Source organism: Propithecus coquereli, unplaced genomic scaffold (genome assembly GCF_000956105.1).
Source record: "Propithecus coquereli isolate 6110/MARCELLA unplaced genomic scaffold, Pcoq_1.0 Scaffold34, whole genome shotgun sequence".
Classification (NCBI taxonomy): domain Eukaryota; kingdom Metazoa; phylum Chordata; class Mammalia; order Primates; family Indriidae; genus Propithecus; species Propithecus coquereli.
In genome coordinates this window covers 4,922,659-4,940,894 of record NW_012149063.1, presented here as the reverse complement: position 1 = coordinate 4,940,894, position 18,236 = coordinate 4,922,659, and the positions used below count along the sequence as shown (strand labels likewise).

At 37.8% G+C, this 18,236-nt stretch overlaps 1 protein-coding gene across 2 annotated transcripts in view; it reads left to right on the top strand.

Annotated features, from left to right (window-relative positions):
- The first annotated feature begins 4,610 nt into the window (after positions 1 to 4,610).
- The window catches only part of SLC25A12 (solute carrier family 25 (aspartate/glutamate carrier), member 12), a 104,422-nt gene continuing 90,796 nt past the window's right edge, over positions 4,611 to 18,236 (top strand). Inside the window, exons 1-2 of one of the 2 annotated variants that reach the window (XM_012650770.1) lie at positions 4,611 to 4,714; positions 5,656 to 5,709. Coding sequence is in view for 1 of the 2 variants with exons in the window: in XM_012650768.1 (XP_012506222.1) it covers positions 4,703 to 4,714; positions 5,656 to 5,709 (66 nt within the window). In the remaining variant the exon portion in view is untranslated. The remainder of the gene's footprint in view (positions 4,715 to 5,655; positions 5,710 to 18,236) is intronic. The other variant, XM_012650768.1, reaches the window with a different exon arrangement.

Sequence of the window (18,236 nt, the reverse complement as noted above, 5' to 3'; positions counted from 1 at the left end):
TCAGACTCCTGGGCTCAAACAATCCTTTTGCCTCAGCCTCCCCAGTAGGTAGGACTACAGGCACATGTCACCACTCCTGGCTAATTTTTACATTTTTTTTCCTGTGGAGACAGGGGTCTCACTCTTGTCAGGCTGGTCTCGAACTCCTGAACTCAAGCAAGCCTCATACCTTGGCCTCCCAGCCTGCTAGGATTACAGGTGTGAGCCACCACAACGGGCCAAACTAAGAGGCTTTACCCCATCATTACCTAAAACTGCTTTGGCCTTTGGCACATGACAAAAGGTTTTAGCATCATTCTTTTCACTTTCTTCATTAAAAAATGAATAGTAGTAGTTGCCACAGTACTCCGTACTTTGGGAATCATGCTATTTACTTCTCTTATATTTCCTACAACAGTGAGTTTTATACAAACACAAGGCACTCAATAAATGTTTATTAACTAAAATTTAGCACATTGCAAATCATGAAATTTGAGTGTTTGAAGAACGATTAAAGTTCATCTAGTTCATTCCTCCATCTGATCATATGGTTTCCTACTAAACACCAGCTTGTACATGATTAGTTTAGTGATAGGGCACTCACAGCTGTATGTGTAGGGCAGCCCATTCCATGAATTCCTTCAAAATCCATTGAAAAGAAAACTGGCTGTTATTGCTTCCCCAAGGGAATAAAGAAGGCTGTTATCCAAAAGTAAGATCACTGTCATCTCCATTGCATAATTGACAGGACTTAGAGTCCTACTGTGAGGAAGACAGTTTAGGAAAAGACACAATTGCAGGAATATAACTATTTCATCTAATTTTTGATACCCTTCTCTTTTTTCTCCACCAAAATCAGAACTTATTCAATATGAGTAAATGCTCATATGGGGCACATAATACTTATGTGGTATAGAAAAGCCCTAAAATGTGTCATTTATCTAGTGTCTAACTATAAGTAGCTTGGATTGAAATAATAATTTCTGATTTATTGCTTTCCAAGTCAGCCTACAAAGTAGAATTTAATCTGCTCAAAGTTGGACACCTAACCCTTCATATTTCTCCCCAGCCTACCCCTGCCACTTTTCCATATAGACCCTTAGCAAGGAAGGAGTTAAAAGCGCAACATATAAAATTTAGGTTTTACAATGTTTCAGTAAAATATAAAGAACCATTTTATAATTCTAGGAATAGGCCAAAACCAATATACACTTAAAAAATCCAGATGTTCAAATAGCCTGTGTGTGTGTGTGTGTGTGTGTGTGTGTGTGTGTGTGTGTTAAGGTCATATCATGCTATTAATTTCAATTATTTTAAGCAATCTTCTACTTGATGGGGGATATGAAATAAATTCAGCTTATTCCTCATCACAGTGATGGTATATATACCTTTAACCTAGGAAGAGCTCCACCCCTAGTTTAATTAGTCAGAGATATTCTAATACTCTATGAATTGGTTGGACCTCACCTCAATTTACTTCTTGCAAGATGACATTCATAGTACCTGTGTGGGATTTGGAAATAGGAACAAAAATGTATTTATGTCAGCAAAATAATAAGAGGAAGTTAGAAGATATACAGAAATGGTATGCTATTAAATTGGAAAAATGACCACAGATTGTGGCAGAATAGGATCATCGGAAACCCATTTTAATAATTAGAATTTAGCTTATTAGGGCACTAGGCATTAGGTTAATTCTAACTGTCACCCACGAAGTATCAGGATGGTTTCAAATTGTTTTAACGCAAGTTGCCTAAGAATTGGAAATTGTTCCTGTGGGTTTGTCTAGCAAGCTCACATTTTGGTTTTGCATTTGGTATTTGGTATTTGCGTTAAATATATTACTTTAACGGGCAACAACTTCACAGCAGATTTAAATTCCAGCTCAGTCAAGCCACATATTGAATCTTTTATGAAACCAACTCTAAAAAGTGTCTATTTATTAATGACATCTGTTTTTTAGGGTCAACAATGAACATACAATTGTAACTAGTCTTTTAGCCTTCACTTCCAATTTTGCTTTCTGAAATGTCATTCTTTCTAGGCTGTCTTAATTATCAAGTTTTCAACTTAAAGTTGTTCCACAGTTTTAAAATTTAAAATTTTTCTTTAAAAATATCATTCATGACTTAAAAAAAGAGTTTTAAATTACTATATTGATGTGTAATAAAAATGTGGAAAGTTTTGAATTGTTTTCACCACCTTTTTCCAAATATATTTTGAGTCTTATTTGACAGGTTTTCTTTTGATATTTCATTAGCTAAGTTTTCCATCAACCCTTATCATTTACAGTTAAGGCAAAAATAAGTTCTAATGTGCTAAAATTTCTGCTAATACTATTAAACTATTAGCCAATTATTACAATAGAATGATAGATTGCAAAATTTTTCAGGGCAGGAACTCTAGCATATATGCTTTTGTATTCCTTGATATACTTAGTGCATTTCCTACAATACATACTTTTTTTTTTTTTAAAGAGACAGGGTCTCACTCTGTCACCCAGGCTGGCGTGCAGTGGTGCAATCATAGCTCACTGCAGCCTCTAACCCCTGGGCTCAAGTGAAGCAATCCTCCTGCCTCATCCTCCCAAGTAGCTAGGACTACAGGTGTGCACCACCACACTGGTTATTTTTTTATTTTTTGTAGAAACAGAATCTTGATACATTACCCAGGCTGGTCTCAAACTCCTGGCCTCATGGGATCCCCTCATGTCAGGCTCCCCAGGAGATGGGATTACAGGTGCAAACCACCATGCCGAGCCCTAGTGTACACACTTTTAACACATTAGGGCATTTACCTTAGGGCTCGTATTACAATACAACATTTTGTTTTGTTTGGATAGATGGAAAATCTAGCAAAATTGACATTTATTTAGGGTAACTGAGCTCTTCTATCTTCTTCATATGGCAACTTTATTTAATTTAAAATTATTATATCATCTCCACTGCAACTAGATTGGCACCAGTGAAACCCTTGAACTTGTTCAGAGCTATTTTTTAATCAAGAAAATTTCCATTGTGGCCTGGCACCTATACCTACAAATTGTTTTGATAGGCTCTGTTTAAATGTAATGTTGTCTACCTCCTTAGGAGTAGCCAGTTCAACCCTAAATTTTCACTCCAACAATAGGGATTTAGTCAACAACAATGTGTTTCTATAGAAAATACTGCCTTCATTTTAAATAAATGTCTTCCTTTCCCTTAAGTACTTTTATTCAAACTGAGGGACTTCAGTCTACTAAATAGACATTCTTCCCTTGTAAAGTACATAAAATAAACATGTTGGGATTCCTACTTAGGGAAACTTCATACTATAAGAAATAGCAGAGTATCAGGGACATAAAGTGCTAGACAAAATATTACATTGTTTAGAACGCCTTGAACAGACCAAAGAAAGAGATATAATAGTGGTGGACAGTTAAAGCAACTGTAGCAGAAAAACTCATCTTGGGAATATTAAAAACGTAGCGCTCCCTAACCACAATTTCCACTTGCCATTCCTCTGTCCTCGTTTCTATTAACTTGGATACTTAACACAAATACGTTTAGTGAGACTGGCGAAATGGGAAGCCTCATGTGAGATTCACCATTGGAAATGTAAAAGACGGTGGAGAGGGATTAGAGAGCTAAGTGAGATTAAGATAAATCTTGGGAGTTGTTGGACTTTTTTTTTTTAATAAGGAATATGCTTGGTTTAAAAACAAAAAAGTAAACGTGGTTGGGGTTGTAGGAAACACTGACCATGTGTAATCGTTTAGAGGGTAGGGACTACACGTTATTTGTCTTTGTATTCTTTATAGGTAGGACTGTGGCATATAACGGATGCCAGTAATGCCCGAGTGAATTAATATGTGGTCTAGTACAGTCATAATGGCAAGACTCAGTGTTAGAGACATACTTTTGCTTCAAGGTAGAGCTATACTACTTCTTAGGTAGGGCTAGAAATCGAATGGAGAATTACTTTCTGTTCACGTAGGGGGAAGGGCCAGGATTCATCGCCAGCCCTGTTGAGGACAAATGGGAGTTTTTCCGTATGTATTCGTACCCTACCTCATTGCACAAAGGATCTGGGTGATTAGGAAAGTGGAGCGAGTCTACTAATAAACCTTTATAATAATACACAAAGCAAAAATTTTTAAGTGTATTCGTCCCGCGCCAATTCAGGGGCATAGTTCCCAAGCAATGTTTCCGTAGCTTTTCCCCAGTGGTTCCCAGTGTGAGCGGTTCCCAGTCTTTTTTGTCAGTACTTGCCATTTAGTTGTCATTAATTCATTGCTGTTATTAATGGGACGTGCTCTTTGATTCTTCGAAATTTTGCTCACTATAGGCCCCAAGGGTTCCTTTAAGCCTCGGGGAAAACGGCTTCGGCTGGTCCGTACCCAAAGCCACACCCACTGAGAGGCCTTAGGAAACCTGGGGCTTTTCTGGCGGCGACTCAGCTGCGGCAACCACGCGGCGCGCCGGAATCCCGCGGCTCGCCCTGCAGTCTGCCCCGTGGGAGGCGCCGCCCCCGCCCCGCGCGGCCGGCGGGCCCGGGGCCAGCTCCCTTTCGGGCCGGGGCGCGGGGCCCGCTCCCCACGCGGCGCGCCCCGAGTTCATTTGCATAGGGACGCGCGCGGCGCCGGCGAGCGGGAGGGCGGGCGCGGCCGGGGAGGCGGCGCGCGCGCGCCCTGACAGCTCGGCCCTGCTCGCTCACTCGCTCGTCCCCGGCTTCCGAGCACAGCATGGCGGTCAAGGTGACTCCAACTCTCTGCTGCTGCTTTTATTGCATAAGAGACGTTCTGAGGGCCCTGCCTGCAGCCCCTCCACTTCTTCCCGTTTTCTTCTTTGCCTAGTTCTTAGATGGCGCGTCCTGGGGCCCCAGCTAGCGGGTGGGAGAGCTGTGCGGGGCTTGGACCGGAGGAAGAGGATGCCCGGCTGGGGGAGGGGAGGGAGGAGGGATCGTGAGTTGGAGGGGCTTGTGAGGACCACGGGTAGGTGAAGGAGGAGTGGTGTCCCGCCTTTGGTGCATGGGATTGTGAGTTGGGAGTTGGAAGGCATCGGAAAGGGTGCGGGAGGAAGTGGCAAGTAAAGCCGGGGGTACCTGGGGCATCAGTGAATCGCGGTGGGGGAGGGGGTGAGTATTGAGTAATTTGGGGCCTCAATAGGGTTGGGGGCAATGGTTGGCATTTGCGTTGCAGGTTGCAGGATGTCGAAAGTGTTTGCATTTGTGGCAGCTCTCATATTTTAGGTTGGATAGGGAGAGGGACGCGGAGATAATTACATGCTTAGGATTGCTTTCCATCGGGAAGAAAGGCTGCTAGGCCAAGTGATTAATTTGGGTATTTTAACTTTGCTGTTGCTCCACTCTTTCTGGCCTCTTCATTTGAAGGTGGGTGGTGCTACTATGTTGCTAGTAGGTGTGGAGTAAAGTAAAAGATTGGTCCTCCTTACCTGTTTCCATTCCAGAAGAACCACTGTTGGGTAGATTTACCATAGTTTGGGCTATTCACACCTGTTTTTCCACCCTCTAGTCGCAGATCTCCAATTTGACAGTTGTTATCAGTAATTAGGGCTTTTTGTTTGTTTTAAACTAAATGCCCTTATAAAAGATAAGAGCATTGATTGTTAGTGTTACTCTAAAGAGATTGTGTGGTCTCTAGTGAAGCATTAACTGGCTTTTTTTTTTTTTTAACAGGTGCAGACAACCAAGCGAGGTGATCCTCAGGAGTTAAGAAACATATTTCTACAGGTAAATTGGCTTATGTGGTGTGCTTTTTATTGAAAAAAACAAATAGGGTATAAGTCTTTCATCCTTTTCAAGGCCTTAACTTTGAGGAATATTCTATTTTCATGCATTCTTACAAACATGACTGGACAATATAACTTATAATTCCTTTACTAAGGTTTGATTAAAGGTTTTCTTTTTATTAAGGATTGGTAAAAGGTTTTCCTCAAATTGCTGTTTTTTCATTATGTAACTTAAGATATATAAAAGAAGACTAAAGAGAATTTCCAGCTTTAAGTACTGAGATGAACATAAAATTTCAAACTTTATTGGTGTTCTTGGATAATTGATAACTATGGTGGCCAAAATTCTTTCTTCGTTAAAAGTTGAGTGTCTTTAAAAGTTTTCCTATTTATGAGCAATCCTCCATGTAATTTGTTACAGAGATAAGAATGTTACAGCTATTCTTAATCTGTGTGTATCTTCTTCCCCTCTACTTATTTAAATTGTATCTGTAGGCCTTTGGGGATTTTGTTACAAAATGTTACCCTCTAAGATTCTTGGAAGGATCCACCTTAACTTCTGCTAAGCTTTTAGAATTAGTGACTTGACTGTAGACTTAGGTGGAAAAAAAGGTTGGCTTAGTTTTTTGTTTTGCTTTCTTTTCTTAAATTTCAAAAGTTCCCTATGTAGGAAGTTGTACTTAAGAAGTAGATGTAAAGGGAGACGAGCTAAGGTGTTTCACTAAATATTGTTTTTCTCTGAAATCTTTTGAGAACTTTCTTTTCTGGACCTAGGTTCTTAAGAACACACTTTGACCTTGGGCAGGTCCCTGCTGAGTATTATTTTCCTCTGTAAAATGAGAGGTGATCTCCAAAGTTCCTTCCAATTCCAAAAGTCTATGATTCTATATTAGGAACAGATTCTAGCATATGCTGATGAGCCTGGAATAGATGACATTTTTATCTGAGACATGTGGTTTGCTTAAGCTATTGTTGGGGAGGAGGCTTCATAGATATGTGTAGTTTGTGAAAATAGGAATCTTAAATTTTCTAAAATCTGATAGAGGAAGAATCTTTTCCAGAACAGAATAATTATAACAGAAATGCTCTATTTATGGTCTCGAACCTTTATTCCTCACAAGTATTCTTGAGAATAGCCAAAAATGTGTCAATATTAACCACACCATATGATTATACTCAATTGTTTTGCGAGGAGTTCATGTGATATAGTTAATTTTATTTTCCGGACTAAGTAGGCATGGAAGAAATCAGTTGAAATGCTGCAGTGAAAAGAGCACTGGCCTAGGTATCAGGAGCCCTGGGTTCAATTCCGAGCCCTGCATCTATCGGGCTATTGTACCCTTAGGCTAATCATCTATCCTTCCTGGGTTTCATCTTCTCATGTGGGACTCAATGGGGCATAAGGGAATGGGAACTGAGGTCTTTCCAGCTTTAAAAATTCCATGGGAAAAAAACCCCTGTGATTCTATATGGATTTGTTTTTTGGTTTTTTAGGATGGTGAGGGTGGGGTGGTGGGGGTGGAGGTACAAGGTCAGGACTGTGCCTAGCTCTTAGACAACTTTTAAATCTTAGCTTTTCATTTAATGTTTTTCATATTATCATTATCTTTTTATACATTATTTTGATGATGCCATTATTTTATTTTTATACTGAAAATTTTTGGAATCTATAACTGCTTATTTAGCACTGAGTGTAAAGCATTGACCCAGGTGTTATTGATAGATAAGAAGGAAATAAAATATACTTACCTTCAGAATGTCATAAAGCCCCTAGCTGGTTGGATCAATTTGGGCACAATTACCAAGCAACATATTAGATTTTTATTCCTGGCTTGAATACTTCAAACTATAGTTACTTAAAGCTATAGTGTACTGTTTAGAAACAGTTTTATTATAGATGCATATGGTTTATTGATATTTTAGATATAATAGGAAAAATGCTAACTATGTATTTCTTTAGCATTTAATGTATATACTCAACATATATTTACTAAAGACTGTTTGTAGTGTGCCTTGCACTTGTATTTAGTTCAGTAATAGACACCAAGTTGAATAATCCAAATGGAGAATTGAGCCAAGACTTGAATGATGATGGGCATGTGATTGGACTAGCTCCACCCTGAGGCCCATTTCATCTCTAATGATCTGTGGTTGAGGAAGTCAAAAATAGTGACAGCAAATGCATAGTCTGTGGTAGAGCAATCAGTTTGGCTTCCTAGATCATAGTGGCCATGTAATAGTAATGACAATGGCTAAAATGCATTGATCATTTAGAGTGTGCTGGACATTGGCCTAGTGCTTTATGGGTATTATATTAATTTTCATAACCTTATGAGGTAGGTCTGGTATTCCTGTTATATAGATGAGGTCGAATGATTTGGTTAATGTCACTTAGTTCAAAAGTGGTAGAGACTGGATTCAAATTAAACTCTAGATCCCATAATCTTAACTCTTACACTATCCTGCTTGTAGGATCTCAAAACAGAGTGATTTTTGAAAGACAGAGATATGTCAGTGGCTAATGGCAGCTGTGTTTTGTTAAAGAAAAAAAAATCTGGCTACTTAGATGATGAAATAAAAAGTGCCTTTATACTGTAACTACCTAGAATAGTTGCCTAAGGAGTTTGGATTTGAAACAGTAGGGAGCCACTGTGGGTTTCTGAGTGGGGAAATTGAAGTGGTGAATTCTGGTAGCTCTTTGTATATATATGTTGGATAACGTATGAAGAGATCAGAAGTAGGTTAGGTGATCAGCTAAGAGGCTACTGAAATAGTACTTGCGGGAGATAATGACCTGGAGTGGCTTATGGCTGGGAAAATGGAAAGGAAGGACAATACCAGGGACTTTATAAGGGAAGAATCTATTGAATTTGGTATTAAATATGAAAGTAAATGAAGAAGTGAATCTGGCATTTTTAGGATAGATGTTAATTGATAAGACATCTATTTTGGGAATTTGGGGGGTAGGGTTAGGTTGGTTGCTAAACAAATGTATTCCATTAAGTTAAAGTCAGGTTTGGACAGATACAAATTCATATAGGTGGGAGATGAATCTTGTGGTTAAGGGGATTAAATATAAAGGAAAACAGAAGATGAGGGAATGATTTATAAGTCATATCTACAACTGAAGTGGGAAGGAAGAGGCAAACAGAGAGAATGGGAATTTAAAGTAGGAGTTTCACAAAAAAGGTATAATCAAAGGTTATTATTTAGATTATGCTGTTACTTGTATGATTTAGTTTGGGGAGGATTTTGGGGTCATTTGAATTTAGGATCATTTGAGCTATTTAAAGACTACAGAGAGAAGATTTAATTTTAAATTTTGGAATACAGTTGCAAGCTCTTCTTTGTAAAATATAGATCTCTGGCATTAGCTGTTTAAATTCACAAATATCAATATGGATCAAATGCCATTTGTTTTGTAAAACAACAAAATATTCCTATTTGAAAGTACAGATATATCTATGTTTAGTGTAATTATTTGAGAATTCATGTGAGAGTTCATGAGAAGGACTTTGTAAGAGTAAAGCACTATTATTTTGAGTATGGGGAAATTGGTTCGTTTTTTTCTCTGTTCTTCATTGCTTCTCAAATTGAGAACGAGCTATGTTTTTCATTTGTTAAAAAAAAAACCCAACTATATTCACTAAGATTTTGCTTTTTCCCATCCCCCACCCCCAAAATTGGAGCACAACAAATGAATTTTTATGTGTTAGACTGTGCTATAATTTTACAACCAGTTGTCAAGCTTTTACTCTTGCTACCCTTACAACTGTCATTTCTTGATTTATTCCTTTCTTCTTTTAACCTCTCTCACCCACACACTATCATTGACCCAATTTAGCTACATCAGAAGTATACAGTAGCAAAAGGAGACAATAGAAGCAATGAAGAGGGAGGTGAGGTGGGGACAACAGGAATGTCACAGGCTATTTGTTGTAAGTCTGACAAATTTCAAAATGAAAAGTTAGTTTTGTCTTTGCTTGGTGGCAAAGTAGATTTATCAAAAACTTTTAAGTGAATGATTTTTTAATATCTCTTTAAAATTTTTTTTAGTCGATAGACTTTCTGTTGTTCATTTGCTGGTATATTTTATGATAAAAGCAACATACATAGAGACTGTACAACTATATATGCCAGACCCAAAATTTACTGAAAAGTAGATCGCAAATACTATTTTGATCTTGTTCTTTTTTTATTATCAGTAATGTAATAATGAAGATCATATCCCATACAAAATTATGAAACTGCGTATTTTTCTGTCTTATTCATTTTACATTAGAGAATAAGTAGAAGAAGATGCTGCTAATGTAAAACAAAGAGTAGGGACTTTTTGATAATAAATTTTTAAATGAAAGGAATGTCCTTTTATTCAATAAACATTCGTTTGCATAGTATGTATTTATTTATTTTTGGCAGTAGGCTGGGCTGAGAAGGGAATGAAACAGGACTTTTAGCAGGAGACCCTTCTTTGTTAGAGTAAACATTAGGGCTGTGTTTTCAAAAGTATGGGATGTGTACCACAATAATAGAGTTACAATAAGATTATCAAGTATTAAAGGGTGATAACATCTACTGAGGCCAAATGTGGAGAGAGAGTGCTGTCATACTGTATCTGTGGAAACAAAGACTCTTTGGAATGGAAAGCAATCTGGTAATGCTTTAAAGTCAAAAGAAAATGCCATTTGAACAAACAGTCCTACTTTTAGGATATTTATCCCAGGAAATAAAAATACTCATAAGAATATTTATTATGTACAAGGTTGTTAATTGCAGCAGTCATTTTTTCCTCAAAAGATGCTATCCAAGGGGAGAAGTAGAAAAATTATGGAATAACTGTACCATGAAAAATTATGCAGATACTAAAAAGAATGAGTTAGGCCTATATCAGCTGATTTAGAGGGATTTTAGAGGGATTAAGAAAAGAAAGATGTGAAGAAATGTATGATTCTGGTTTGTAAAACAAAGTCACTTCATATATGTTGTATGTGTCTTTATACATATATATGTTTGTGATTTAATGAGCAATGAGAAAGGTATGAAAGGATAGATATGAGGTTGTTAACTTGGTTGGGGGAAGAATAAAGAGGAAAATAAAAATAAAGTCTCAAAGTGTATGTATTAAGCTTTGAGCAAGTGAATAATTTAAAAACTAAGAACTTAACAATTCAGAACCTGAAGCTAAAAGAAGACTTCCCAGTATAAACTGGGTTGAATAAACCCAATATAGGACACACAGAAGAGCAGCTATAGTTTTATTAGCCATGCTGATGGAGAGTTTTCACCCGTTCTTTAGGACGTGGGAATTGAAGATGATAACCTTTATCTTTAGTTTAGAGAGTATTTACCATAAACTGTACAGAGTTTTCATTTTAAAAAAAAATGTTAACATTAAGGGCAGACTAGCACCATAGTGAGACTTTGTCCTTGAATCGATGAGAAAGATTGAAAAATAATTGAAAAAATAAGAAAATTAGTGTTACTAAATGCTGTATTATGTTCTTCTACAAATGAGTACCTTTTTAATTGCCTACTATGTGCCAGGCTAAGCACTGTACTAGGTTCTACCTTTATAGAGGTAACATAGAGGAATTCAGTGAGGGTAGGGACAAGGCAGAGAGTTCAGTGAAGGTAGGACCTCACATTCTAGGTGCGAGACAGAAAATAAACAGCCCAAAAATTAAAAAAAAAAAAAAAAAGATTACTATAGATTGTGACAGTTTCAATGAGGAAATAAACAGAATGATAAGAAGGGCCATCTTTTTTTCTTTTTTTTTTTTTTTTTATCATTTTTCAAGGTAGTGGTCAGTGACGGGTGGGCCCCAAGGAGGTGATATCAAGAGTTGAGAACTAGAAGGTGACTAAGAGTGAGGTGATGGAGAGGATCCAAACTGAGGGCTCACGTGTATTACGCAAAGGCTTAGATGTAGAAACAGCAAGCAGAAAGGAGGCCAGTGTGCCTGGAGCATTGGTTTGTGTGGAAATGGGTGGCCATTAAGAGATGAGCTGTAGGACCCACAGCAAGCAGGGCCTTGTGTGTGGGCCTTGGAGGAGAGTATGGAGTTTTTCTGACTGCAGTGTGAAAACCACTGAAGGTCTGTCTTTCACCTTGGAAGTGGAATGGTTGAATTTATAGCTTAAATAGATCATATGGATATGTAAACCATTTCTTTTACATTTCTATGCTTTCTCATGGATGACTGCTTTTAGTAGACTGTGATTCTTTCAGTTTAATTTCCTCCTGTCTGTAGGGTTCTTAGAACATCTTGAGCTGAATGAAACTCCTTTTCATCCAGGAGGCGGCAGAGTGTAGCTGGGGCCTATATGGGCATTGTAGTCTTGCCTCAGTTTGAATACTCATTTGACACCTTTTGACCTCAGGTGTTTATATTACTTTTGGAGCCTGTTTTCTCATCTAAGAAGGGATAACTACACCTAGCACATAGGGACCTTATAAAGATTAAATGAAGTAACATGTAAACTATGCCTGACATACAGAGAACCAAATAAAGCTTAGTTCCTTGTCCCCTTCCTTCTCTCCTAAGTTGAGATGAGGACTCCCCCCCGCCACAGGACCTGAGCCTTTTGTCTTCCCCAGATAACTATGCTGGACCTAATAAAGTGACTAAAATGTTAACACATGTTTGTGATTATGTAAATGTAATCAGCTAATTACTCACATTCTTGAGATAGGCATCTGAAGAGCTTCACAAATCCCCATATTTAAAAATATCAACATAAGAAGTAATATCTCTCAAGTTTGTAAGGCTCTGAGATGAGGTATAGCCATAGTCTAAGGCTGGGATACCTGACAGACCAGGTAAGATATTTGCAGAGTTTTCTTCTGAACCCTCAGTTGCTAAGTCTGGACCTGAAAGGGGATAATAGTCCAGTTATAGGCTCTAAAATACCAAGGCACAGAACTGAAAGACAGACTTATAATTTATTTTTGTGGGTGTGTGTGTGTGTAACTTTTTCTTTTCTTCTTTTTTTAAACCACTACCTCCCTATTCTGTCCAGCTCTCAGTAATGTGGAAATTTCTGAAAGCATCTTCCACTGAAACCATTGCTTTGGCCAGCACTGGGCTTCTAGACCTGGAAGAAACCCATTTTGAAGATGTATTAGTTAAGACTATTTCAGTCTTAAGTGACAGAAATTCAGTTAAACTTACTTGGGTCCAGAATGTACTGTCTCCAGCCATGACTGGATCAGGAACTTAACTGATACCATCGGGGATCAGGAACTTCTCATATCTTAGTTTTGGTTTCCTTTGTGCTGGCTTCATTCTCAGACATTCTCTGCCATGTGAATGAAGTAGCCCCAGATTAAAATCCTACCAGTTGAACACTTTCAGCAGAAAGGAGGACCCTTTTTCCCACTTTCTAGGTTAGGTCTAGGAATTATTGACCCCCTAAAAAACACAACTGTGCCGAAGGAATGCAGTTCTTTCATTGGCCGGATCTGGTTCACATGCTCACCTCTGGAACTGAGTTGAGTCACCCCACCTGAATAACCTGTGCAAATTGGGGGTGGGGAAGGGGCATACCATAAAGGAAAATTAGCATGCAGTTTCCGAAAGAAGGGGGAAGGAAAGCTGGGCAGATTAAAAATAAGAAAAATACATGTACATCATATAAGGGATTGGAAAACCTGGGAGCCTGGAGATGGGAGACAAATGGCAAGAGATTCTGTGTCTCCAAGTCAACACTGCTGAATTAGATAGATCTCTTTCTAGCCCTGCTCTTTTATTGTCTGCAAAAATATTTTTAGTGAAATGACAATAAATAACCAAAATTAAGACATTTGAAGAAGAAATATAGCCTCACCTTATTCTTCCTTCAGATACCTCTAGTCTTCTTTCCAGTTTTTTTTTTTTTCCTGTGGTGGTCTTCCTCCTCCCAACGTCTTTCCTGTCCACTCCCTACCCCTCCCATCCCATGGCTCATTATTTTGAGCACTTGCTTTCAACACAGATTGCTATTGATTGTCCTACTAGGAGCCAGACACTGTGGTAGTCCTGGAAGTATGAGGATAAATAAGGCATCCCTGTTCTTAAAGGACTCATAGCCTAGAGCCACTTAAGTTACACATTCGTATAGGAATGCATTTAAACAAAAATCAGAACACTCTGTGGTATAAGGCTGAAGGCTTTAAAGTCCTTTCTGAACTCTACCACAAATCCTAATATTTCTCTGACACCTAAGAGGTAACCATTCTTCTTGGCTTTGTTTCTTTCTGATCATTTACCATGCATTTACTTAGAAAATACAGGGTTTTGTGGTTTAAAAGCATAGATAATAACTAATTCTTGCTGAGTCACTGTTATATATCAGACACTATTTTAAGTGTTTTATACAAATCATCATATTTAATCCTCAGGACAACTCTATTAGGTAGGTTCCCATTTTACAGATGAGGAAACTGAGCCACAGAAAGATTAAGTAACTTGCTGAAGGCTATGCAGTAAATGGAAGAGCCTTGCTTCACGTAATGCAACTTGCCTTTTTTACTTAATATTATTTGGAGATACAGGTATGTTAGTACATACAGAATCATTTCATTATTTTTCTGTAGACTTTTAAAAAACATTGTGGAATATTTCAAACATACAAATTTAGAGAAAGAGTATAACGAATCACCATATACCTGTCACTCAGCTTCACCAGCTATCATGGCTAATCTTCCTTCATCTATGTCAGTCACACTGGCTTATTTTGAAGTAGTTCCCAGACATCATATGGCTGCATCCATAAATGGCTCAGTATATAGCTCTACAAGATAAGGACTCTGAAATCAACCAAACTGTAACACCATTATTACACCTAAAAAAATTCCTTAATATCATCAATTTCTATTCAGTGTTGAAATTTCCCTGATTGTTTTGTAATTTTTAAAGTAGCTTTATTAAAAACAGGATCCAAGCCAGGTTAACACATTGCATTTGGTTGATCTGTCTCATAGAACTTTTAATACTTTTTGCTCCCTACCAGGATAAAGGTCCTTATTTCTCTATGGTAAAAATCTTGGTATTTAATCAAGGCTTATCAACATTAAAGTGTTCTATCCCCCTAGGAGTTGCACCTTGATTGTCAGAGAGACATGATTTGCCCAGGCTTATATGTATATATGCTCCTTGTATGTTCCCATTGTTACTTAGACCAAGAAATTGAAGTATTTATTTAAGGAACAATGCAAATTAATTCAACTTAATCTGCCCTGGGAAGCATTATAGGTCCATTTATTGGGTTCTCTGGGTTCATTATTTTATTTCCAAGGCTTTTGGCCATTTTGAGGGAAAAACTGTTTTGGTAGACCTGGTTTACTATGGTGGCTTCAGTTGATTTCAGTGATTAATAAGGCTCTTGTACCTTCCTGCTCTGTTAGGAATTGCTTTGTTCAGTAACTGACAGTAGGACTTGCTGTAATGGACAGTAAAAATACATTAAAGCAAAAAGAAAAATAAGTATACGGCATTTCATGGAAGCAATCTGAATTAGAAAGGCAGGGTTCTGAAGAATTTTCTTAGCAAAATCAATAAGAGGTTTTGTTTCTAGTATATGCAAAATATGCAGCTGAAAGTACTAATTAAAATTAGTTGTATAAAACTGCTTTTCCCTGGTGCACATATAGTTGGTTTTAGTCATGTCAGAAACATTTTACATTACCAATTAAAATCCCTGTTTGAAAAAATTAAGGTGACCTAATAAAGTTATGAAAATTAAAAAGTCAATGTGGCCATGTATATTTAACATTTTTTTCTCATTAAAGCATTATTTATGATAGAATACTCTCATTCTAATCGAGGCAACATACTAAAATAAGGTGAATTATACACTGAACTGTTGTAACAGGGTTTGTATGTCAGATCTGCTTGGTCTTTGCTCCCTATGCAGAGTGCTTGTGCAGCGAAAGGGCATGCATTCCTGACTAAATTTGGCTTCCGTTAGAAGTAACAGTGAAGGACAGCAAGGGGATTAACTTCATATGCTGAGCTCTTGACTTGGTACATATCGGCCTCTTCCATTGTTCACATAATTCATTTTTCTACATGGGAAATGCTCTATGTGATACCTGTAGTTGCTGAACTCTGTGACATTGTCATCTGAGTTACTGAAATTGAAAGGTTGTTAAGATCTGAAAATGTCAGTTCATCTCAGTTGGAGCAAAGTCATGAAGGAACAGTTTGTTTTGACTCATATTACAGCCACGTGTTTGATAAGCAGAGATGAAGCTGCCTAGACCAGTTAGGACTGATCCCGTGGTAAGCCCAGCAATCCTAGAAGCTAACCCCAAGGAAACCTTAGTTTGGAGAGAGGTGGAGAGTTAAAACAATAAGTCCTTCATGCTTGGGCAAAAGCAGAAAAATTCAACAAGCAAGGAGGGAAACTGGGATCTTGTGCTTTTCTGTTTCTAAGCATTTTACAATAACTATTTCAATATGCATATGTTTTATAATTTCCAAGTACTTTGGTGTTCAAGATCACATTTTTGCCTCACAACAGGACAACTGTTTTTCTGTAACCCCTTGTTAGAGAAGAGGATCAGAAAAGCTGTGTGTTTTGCCCAAAAATTTTCCATGACTTAATGGCTCAGGTTTGGAACCCAAGTTTTCTGAGCTACTTGACAGTAGAAACTGTGTCTTACTGATTTCTGCATCCCTAGTACAAGGACCAGTGCCCAGCACAGAGCTTTAAAATGAACGCAGAATAACCTGAAAGATTTACTCTCAGCAGATTTTGGCTTAAAAAGTAGTGTTTCTAAATATATTGCCTTAGTTTTGGTGTACATACTTGAAAAAAAAAATCCTTGATCTTGACACATTGCATAATTTTTAAAAAGTAACCAGTTTTCAGGCTGGGCGTGGTAGCTCATACCTGTAATCCTAGCATTTTGGAGGCCAAGGTGGGAGGATTGGTTGAGACCAGCCTGAGCAAGAGCGAGACCCCATCTCAAAAAATAGAAAAATTAGCTGGGCATGGTGTGGCACACCTGTAGGCCCAGCTACTCAGGAGGCTGAGGCAGGAGGATCTCTTGAGCCCAGGAGTTTGAGGTTGCAGTGAGCTATGATGATACCATTGCACGCTAGCCCGGTGACAGAGGGAGACCCTGTCTCTCCCTCCACAGCACCCCCAAAAAAGTAACCCATTTTCTAGTCACAACACAACAGAATTTTCCTTTTAGTCTCTGAAGTATCTTTTAGAATATAAAACATCTGTTTATGAACTTTTATGAACATGTTTATGAATATCTTTAGAATATAAAGCATCTGTTTATGAATTTAAACCATTTAAACAAGTAATTTGTGTCATTCAGACCAGCAGTCCCCAACCTTTTTGGCACCAGGGGCTGGTTTCATGGAAGACAATTTTTCCATGGAGAGGAGTGGGGTGGGGGGGAGAGGAGGCAGGGAGCTCAGGCGGTGATGTGAGCAATGGGGAGTGGCTGTAAATACAGATGAAGCTTCACTTGCTCGCCCACTGCTCACCTGCTGCTGTGCAGCCTTCTGGTTCCCAAGTTTCATGGAGGACAATTTTTCCACAATTGGGGACCGTAAATTTAGACTATTTGTTTTTTTTTACTCATTCAAGTCATTGAATTTTAAGTTAATCTTTTTTTTTTTTCTTAGTGGAAATTTATAGTTGTGTGAGAGCTCTTTGAAATGTGTAGTTAATATAGTTAATATAGTAATGTAGATTGCACACATTCTAAAAGTCACTTAAGTTTGGTTAATTGCACTGGAGTTACTACTATCCAATTTACTTCTGTCAGTTGAGGCCTCGATATGTTAATCTGTTGGCTTGGTAAGCAAAATATTTCTAGATGGCATAATCTCATTTGGAACTAGAACTAGTTCAGTGCAATTATGTCATATTTGTATATGAAACACTGCCATCTTTTATAGACAATAAATGTTTGAGGATCCTAATCTCTCATAAGATTTATTTCTCAAGCTTCAGAATACCAAAGCTCTTTCAAGCACATGTGAACTACAGTCAGTGTAAATGTAAATGTTTCTGCAAATGTCAAAGCTATGTGTACTTTTACATTTCAGATACTTGGGTTTAGAAAAAGTTTAATCAAGAAAGTAGACCACCTGTTTGTGTTCAGATACTCTCAGCTACTTTGTCTCAATGTCTTTCATGTGTCCTTGACTTTTTGCCCAAGAGGGATTTACAACTACTTGAGAGACATCTTTAAAATGGCAAATGATTAACTCTAAAGTAATTTGTAGTGTGAAGATAATATTTGGTTAATTTCATTTAAAGTCATTGTAATTTACCCTTTGAAAAGACAGGAACAAAATGGAAATATTATTAAACTACCAAATTATTTGATATATTAAATCTTTAGTATAAGTGTTAGTCTGGGAGACCCAACACTTTGTTTTAAACTGCTTTTTATCATTTTTAGTGTAAGTACTCAAGTCATTTTGATTAGCAGAAAGAGGAGGCCTCAATAAGGTCACTAAACACTAAACATTTTCTTATTTCTAGCCTTATATGTTACCCTAGGCCATATTTACTTTT